General features: G+C 36.3%; 2 protein-coding genes across 3 annotated transcripts in view; both read right to left on the reverse strand.

The window, feature by feature from the left end:
* LOC104806313 (probable WRKY transcription factor 31) overlaps nt 1-2,950 on the reverse strand; it is a 3,545-nt gene extending 595 nt beyond the window's left edge. Inside the window, exons 1-6 of one of the 2 annotated variants that reach the window (XM_019201694.1) lie at nt 2,431-2,950; nt 2,127-2,225; nt 1,707-1,868; nt 984-1,358; nt 769-882; nt 10-498 (exon numbers count right to left, since the gene is read on the reverse strand). In XM_019201694.1, coding sequence (XP_019057239.1) covers nt 10-498; nt 769-882; nt 984-1,358; nt 1,707-1,868; nt 2,127-2,225; nt 2,431-2,829 — 1,638 coding nt within the window. In that variant the 5' untranslated portion in view covers nt 2,830-2,950. Of the gene's footprint in view, nt 1-9; nt 499-768; nt 883-983; nt 1,359-1,706; nt 1,872-2,126; nt 2,226-2,430 lie in introns of both variants that reach the window. The other variant, XM_010531148.1, reaches the window with a different exon arrangement.
* Nucleotides 2,951-6,764: 3,814 nt separating this feature from the next.
* The window catches only part of LOC104806314 (probable pectate lyase 16), a 2,508-nt gene continuing 1,579 nt past the window's right edge, over nt 6,765-7,693 (reverse strand). Inside the window, exons 3-4 of the mRNA XM_010531153.2 lie at nt 7,464-7,602; nt 6,765-7,193 (exon numbers count right to left, since the gene is read on the reverse strand). Coding sequence (XP_010529455.1) covers nt 6,972-7,193; nt 7,464-7,602 — 361 coding nt within the window. The 3' untranslated portion in view covers nt 6,765-6,971. The remainder of the gene's footprint in view (nt 7,194-7,463; nt 7,603-7,693) is intronic.

The raw sequence follows: 7,693 nt of genomic DNA on the forward strand, positions 1-7,693 counted from the left end.
GCCGGCGGGGGCTGCCGCCGTCGGAAGCGGCTGAGCCGGCAACTGCAGACCGGAAAACTTGGACTGCTGGTTATTGTTATAATACAGAGCCTGGCTCACCACCTGAGGCAGCACCGAGGGGTTCAACGCAGACGCGGCGAAACCGGGTCGCTGCGCGAATTGGAGCAAAGGGTTGTTAGCGGTTGCTGTTGCGGTTGCGTTAGGGTTGGGGTTGTTGCCTGCGTTTGCTGAGTTGGTGGTGAGGTCTAGTGTGATGGTTGGGAAAGGTGCGGAGGCTGAGATCGTGGCCATGCTGGAGGAGCAAGGGAAGATGGCTCGAGCCAGGAGGTTCGTAGGGTTCATGAGGCCTTCTTGGCTAGCCATCGAGCCGGAGAGAAGCATGCTGGCTGCAGCTGTCGTGGTTGAGGCCATGGCCATCGCGGCTGGTGGAAGTGGATGGTTGTGGTTCCCTTCGTAGGTTGTAATGAGGATAGATCTGTCTTCCGCACAACGTTGCACCTATCATTGCATATATATATATATAACGTCACAACATGTGTTAGAGACTTAGTTCCATATATTTGAATTTGAGTAATATATACACATTACATGTTTGTATATTGTGCAAATTACACTTGCAACTAAGACATGCAGATGAAAGTTGCACCAACATATATATCATGTCAGGTTTCATATTTGATTATTCTTATATCGATTTTTTTCCATGGTAATTGATATTCATAGGAACGAAATCAAATTACATTATATGTATGAGTGGAAGTAACGTACTTGTTTGCGGACGGGGCAACCAACGGCCATGGTGCAACGATAGTAAGCTCGTGGGCATGGATTTCCTTTCGCCATTTTCTGCCCGTATTTTCTCCATTGACATCCATCGCTTATCTAAAAAAAATGTTCTTATATATATTAGGCCCCAAAAATATTACAAGATAGTTGAATTTTCTATCTACCATACGAAGTTATATGTATAGTCTAGTAGTTACCATGGGAACTTCGGACCGGGCACGAACTGAGACTCGAGCTTTTCGCATGGTGGCTTCGGCAGCCGACTGATCGATTACATTACCATTCCCGTTGCCGGAAGGATTGTGTTTGGGGACCTTTTTGGGGTTTCCCCATCCGTTGGATTCGGTTTCGGGGCTTGCTTCTCTCCCAAGCAACCTCTTTCCGTCATCTCGTTGATTCGAATTCTCGAGAATCGGAGGGGGAGATCCCGATCTGACCGTCGTCCTTTCTTCCGAAGACACTTCGGTGTCATGCTCAGCCGCAGAGGACAAAGGTCCAAGATCGATGAACTGCCTTGGCACCATCGCCGGCTGCTCCTGCCTTGTCCTGCCGTCCGATTTCCCCTCCGCACCCTGATTTCAACTGAATCATTAATCGTTTGTACCGTACAAAAAGTATAAATCTTTGTGCGTATGTGCGTACGTACATATTCGTTCTATACATGTCTATATAAATATATATACACTGTCAAAAATATCTCTTGAACAATCTACGAGATCCATGCAAAATGTAATCTTATCGTTTAGATATTAACATACGAATCCGAAACTTTCAGCTCTTCGTTATAATCAAAGTGGAAAACGTGCCCTTTCCCTTTCATAGTTAGAACCGATGGTTAGATATGTGTATTATACATGTACATGTGTGTATGTATATATATGATTCGTATCATGATATAAACATTAGTTATAAAAGTATACCAGGAGATGGTCTTGAGAGGAGTTACGATGTTCTTGTTGTCTCATGACGGCAACCAGTTGCATCTGCAGGGAGCTGTAGTTGCTGCTTGCTTGGTTCAGCATCTCCCTTAGCCTTTGGTTCTCTTCCTTCATCTTTTGTAGCTCTCCTTGCAATTGCACCATCTGCTTTAATATATATATATATATACACGCCATAACTAAATAAAATTATTATTCATTCATTCATTTATTAATTTATGATGGTTAATGAACACAGAAATAAAAATAAAAATAAAAATTGGATGTCGGTTATCTGTTAATTTCACACGATTAAAAGCGAGAGTGTGACTACAAGTTTGAATTGAATTATTTTTGGGGGTTAGCAATAAATAGAGGAGGAGGAGAAGAAGACCGCATCAACTAATTAATTAATTAAATCACCTCAGACTTTGCACGTTTCTCCTCCATATCCATTGACAATCCATCGTCTACCGTTGATTCGTCGCTTCCCGCATTTGCCGTCAGAAGATTTAATCCGATCTATATACAGCACGTAATATATATAAACATATATATACATACACATATATGTATATAAAAATTAACATATCGATACAACCATATCTTCACGAGTTTTCTGCATTACAATCTCAAATTCTTTTCCGAAATATTTAATCGATCTAACACAGTATATACCTCAATAAATTTGAAAATAAAAGACAAAGAAAAGAAATAGAAAGCATACATTTACATCTCTGGAGCGGTCATCATCTTCGACACGTGAAATCTCCATTTTAACGTGAACTCTATTGGTCTCGTCGGCTGTGTTATCACGTGAAACCCTATCTCTCTTCTCCGAGAAGAAGTCAACCTCATCGACGGCCACGCGGTGCTCATCAGCCGGGGGCGGCTGACCCTGACGGAGATCTCCGCCGCCGCGTGGACCACCGAGACTCATGGGAAACCGGAACATATCTCGGTTGTCAGCGTTACTGTTACCACTGAGATCGTGGTGATGACTACTATGAAGAAGGAGGCTGGAATCTGAAACCCTAGGAAAAGGAGGTGACTTGCCGGGCAAGAAAGTACAATCGGAAGAATCGAGTGTGATTGTTCCGTACCCTTTGTTGTACCCTTTCTCCATATATAGAAAAATCAAAGAAAGAGCTTAGACAGATCTTTCGCCGAGAGCCTAGAGAGAGAAACAGATCGGAGACTGTGTTAAAATTTGTGGCCACTAGTGAAGAGAGAGAGAGAGAGAGAGAGAGCTGGTGAAAGTCTCTTACCGGACCAAATGCTTCGGCTATAAAACAGGTTTTTTGACGTGGACTGAGATATGTGTAATTTTATAATAATAATAATATCTACATATATACATATGTATATATGTGTATACGGTTTCAAAGCTATTTTGGATTCCCTCAGAAGATTTGTTGAGATTTTTGGATCGCTTTTGGCGTCAGTGTCTGCGTCATTCGTCTGCCACCTGGCAATGGACGTGGGTCCTACACTATTGAATCAACCGCTTTGACGACGTTTTACCCTCTCTGTTTCGGACGTGTTGCTGTTTTTTCAACAACTTACACCACACCGCGTGCCGTTTTATCTATGCCCAAGAGACCGCATATCGTTTTTTGTTTTTTTGCGTAGTTTTATTCATCCTCCAAGTAATTCTTTAGTCACAGCTGCTTCTATATTATACACCAAAATTTAGTTACTCGTAAGTCTCGTTTGACAAATGCCTAAAGGATCCTCATACCCTATGAAATTTTAAACATAAAATTAATTATTATTATTTTTAATATAGAACTGTTTATTCGATTTTGTGTGTTTTCATCTGTTTAATTTTTCTGAATTTAGAGAGCATGCTAAATGCTAATTGATGTAGATAATCATCGAAAATTGAAAAATACAGTTTGATATAGTCAAGACGCCGCAGAGAATTAAATTGTATTCAAAGATATTTACGTTTATATAAACCTATTTATAGACAAATAACAAATTTAGATGGAAGTTTGTTGTAATGAAATAGATTTTTTCTCCCTTTTTTATAAATTGTCTTTGAATTATTTGCAATTTTCCCTTTAAGAAAGAGCTTTGACTCATTCGTAGATCATAGGATAAAAATGATCACCGTCCGCGACCGGAGCGGCGCCTTCCACGTGATTGATACAATGTCTATTCCAACTTTTTTTTAATTGAAAAAATGACCCTTGTGTTTAGACTCAACGATACATACATACATACATACATACATACATACATACATACATACATACATACATACATACATACATACATACATACATACATACATACATACATACATACATACATACATACATACATACATACATACATACGTGTGAATGTTGACATAAGAGAGTAGACCCATAGGACTAGTTCTTATATGAAAACCCTGAAAAAGGAAGAATTTTGGTTTGAAACTTGTGTACCTCTCTTACTTGAGTGAATTAATGTGTATATATATATATATATATATATATATGTATATATGTGTGTGTGCGCGCCTTTTAAATTGACCATTTAACAATTCTTAAAGTTCCGAATAAATTTCTCCTTCTAGTCATTGATTCTTTTTTTTTTTGTTTCTTTTTTTGTGAAAGAATTTTGTAGGGTTAGGGTCTAAGTAGTATTTATATTTACATGGTCCAATCAAAGACTATGCATTTTGTACATTACTTTTACGTTGAAAACCGACCATTTCCATCCCAATTAATATTATTATGGATCCATATTTGGAGTAAAAACGAATTTTCTTTGTTACACTTTGCATGACATGGAGCTGCAGGCTTTTTTCTATATTGCCTTGAAATTATGATGAATATCTTTTTTTTCTTTCTTTTTTTCGTAAAGATGGACGTGTAAGAAGATGAAAATACAAAAGTAAATATGAATCCCATATAGTGCCATCACATGCTGCATTAAAGAATGCATGTATCATCTTCGAACCGCATTGTACTATTGACTCTTTTATTCCACGGCTTAACTTATGATTCATGTTTAATTGTTATGTATATATTTTTTTGGAGGACAAATAGAAGATACATAATATTTTATAAATTTTAAAATATTTTCATTGTTTTAAAAAAATAATTATATAATATTAGGCACGAAAATTGTATATAAAATCGTTCTAACTTCTAAGCAAAAACAAAATAATAAAAGGAGGAAAAAAAAAAAGACAGGAGCTAGGTCAACGAAATTGACGGACCGGCTTAGCTAACAGGTGCCATCCTGACCGGCGACCGGATATGGGACCCGCATAGTGTTCCACGATCACCTTGTGTTCCCCGGTAAACTTGTTGACCTCACCCGTGGGACCCGGTCACTTCCTTTGACTTTCTGAAACCTTTATATAAAAGTTTTATTTGAATTTTTCTATTTTTATTATTAAATCGGTTCGTTTTCACATTCTTCCTGCTCCTTTTTTCAAACATGTTACATTAGCAAGAGACGTGAAGCATAACGGGGACTGTCCCTGAGTTACGTGTCGTCGTCTTTTCTCGCTTGCTTGTCTCTTTGTTTCTGTAATTTAATATCACAAAGTAGTTATACGGTAATATATAGATATATGTATATATATTTTTGAATAGCCAAAATTGAAAGAAATCGCAAAAAAAAAAAAAATCTTTTGGTTAATCATCATTTTCTACTTTGTTTTTTTGTTTAGAGCTACTCCAAATGTTGTTTGAGAATTTTTTCCTGTGACCTCCTTAATCTTAATTCATTTTAATTATCAATTAAATTAATTAAATACATCGTCCAAGAAAGTAAACCTTTTAACATTAACAAATTAATACTATTTTAATTTCTTTTGATGGGTTTGAAAGGCCATTTCATAATCCAAATTTAACACTATCGTGTTAAATATCAAACAAAATACACATAACAGCATTTTCCCATATATGATACATATATATATATATATAGAGAGAGAGAGAGAGAGTTTTATAGCAAGGTTATATATTTCCAGAGTCAAAGAAAGCAACTCGTAACATTTAAAAATCGATTACCAATGCTCTGATTGAATATATATCACAATCCATATTAAGTATTTTCGCCGACCTCGCGTGTTCCGAGTCCTCTTTTGCTGCTATACAATATGTCCCCAACCCGATTGATAAATTTGTGACAAATATATACATCAGCAATTTTAATTTTGAAGAATTTGAATATATATATATATATATATATATAACGTAATTTTCATAACGGTTTTATGTTCATCGTGTGCTTCAAATGATAAAATTAAATTAATTTTTGTGCGTGTATCAATATGCAGAAATTTATGAACTTTATCGTCCTATAATATATTTTGCACTTTTCTTACATTAAAATCATATTATGATTCTGTATATGATCCCAACTTTCCTTGGGAATGAGTGATCTATAGATAGATAGATTTTTTCCCTGACCGATGGAGATTAATTTTGAAACTATATAATTGCACTACATATATATATATATATATATGCATATACACACGATAGTAAAAATATTTTTAATTACTGACTTAAGTATTCAAATTTTAATATTAAATTTAAAATTTTTAATATATATATATATGTATATATATATGTATATATATGCATAGTTAGGTTTTTAGTTTATGCGGCAACCGGAGGAGCCAAGGAAGGAAGAGATGAAGTTGACTCGGAACTCCGTTGACCGATGCGGTGCCGCCCACGTGGCCGATTGAGGTTGCCTGAAATTTGGAATTATGCAGTGTACTAATAATGACCTATTAATCCAGATAATAGAATGCAATGGCATGTAATGTAAGAAAGTCATCAGTATTATGTCTCCAATGACCAGTAATCCCACCTTGTAGTTAATATAATTTCCTTAGAAAACGCCAAATAGCATAAATGAATAAAAATAATATTATATATAAATTATAACACACCAAATCGCTATAGCTTGAAGCATATAACACACATATATATATTGTATATATATATACACACCTCAGTCTCGGTGTATGTGCAAGAGTTCAAACATTTTCACCAAAGGAATTTGCAACAATATATTCTCTCAAACTTTTCATAATCAAGCTAATCGAATCCACAACCCTTCATATCCACTAATTCATACCAGAAAACACAGAAGATGAGAAAATCAAAAGCTCAAGACAAAAAAAAAAACAAAGTAAAAAATTAAAAAAACGTGTCACAACTGCATATATATATGTGTATATACTATATGTATGTATATCTGGATATACGTATACACACATACACACACAAAAGCAGATATATATGTCTAGTAACATGGACGGCCACGGTAGCAGCTGAGAGGGCCGGAGTCGGAGGTGAGGGAAGGGACCATATTTCCCGGAGCCACGGGGAATCTCTGCGGTCCTGTGTAGAGCGGCACGATGGTTCCATAGCCCGACGGTATGAAGAATGCTCCGTTCTTGAAAACATCCTTCGAAGTTCTCCATTTCCAATTCTGCCACCCTCCTTTCACTTCCCTCTTCGTCACCTTTTCATATATTACGTTTTCAATACAAATACTTGATCACATCCCTTCTTACATATATATCTATATGCATAACATTTTAAACATAGATCGATCCTTCACATCTGGAAGAAAGTCCTGGTTCATTTGGATATATACACTCTGGATTTTATGTGTGTGTGTGTGTATATTTTGTGTATATATATGTGTGCAAGTTTTTAGTTTAATCATGCGAAAATATATACTTAGGGGGGGGGTTAATTAAGTAAATTAAAGGGTTAATTAATTAGTTACCTCTTTGCTGTTATGGTTATCGGGGGCGATGAAATAGTTACCCTCACTGAAAATGGTGGGATTGGCACTGCCACCAATCGCATACATCAACCATTGATCATACCTGTTGTTTGCCACGTGAGCATACCCTCGTCTCACCCTGAAAATTAATACACATCAGCTAATCTGATTAATTTGGTTAATGGAAAAGTAATTTATGATTAATTAATCTAATTATTTTTACCTCGGCA

The sequence above is a fragment of the Tarenaya hassleriana genome, unplaced genomic scaffold, assembly GCF_000463585.1.
Source record: "Tarenaya hassleriana unplaced genomic scaffold, ASM46358v1 Cleome12, whole genome shotgun sequence".
In the NCBI taxonomy this organism is placed as follows: Eukaryota; Viridiplantae; Streptophyta; class Magnoliopsida; order Brassicales; family Cleomaceae; genus Tarenaya; species Tarenaya hassleriana.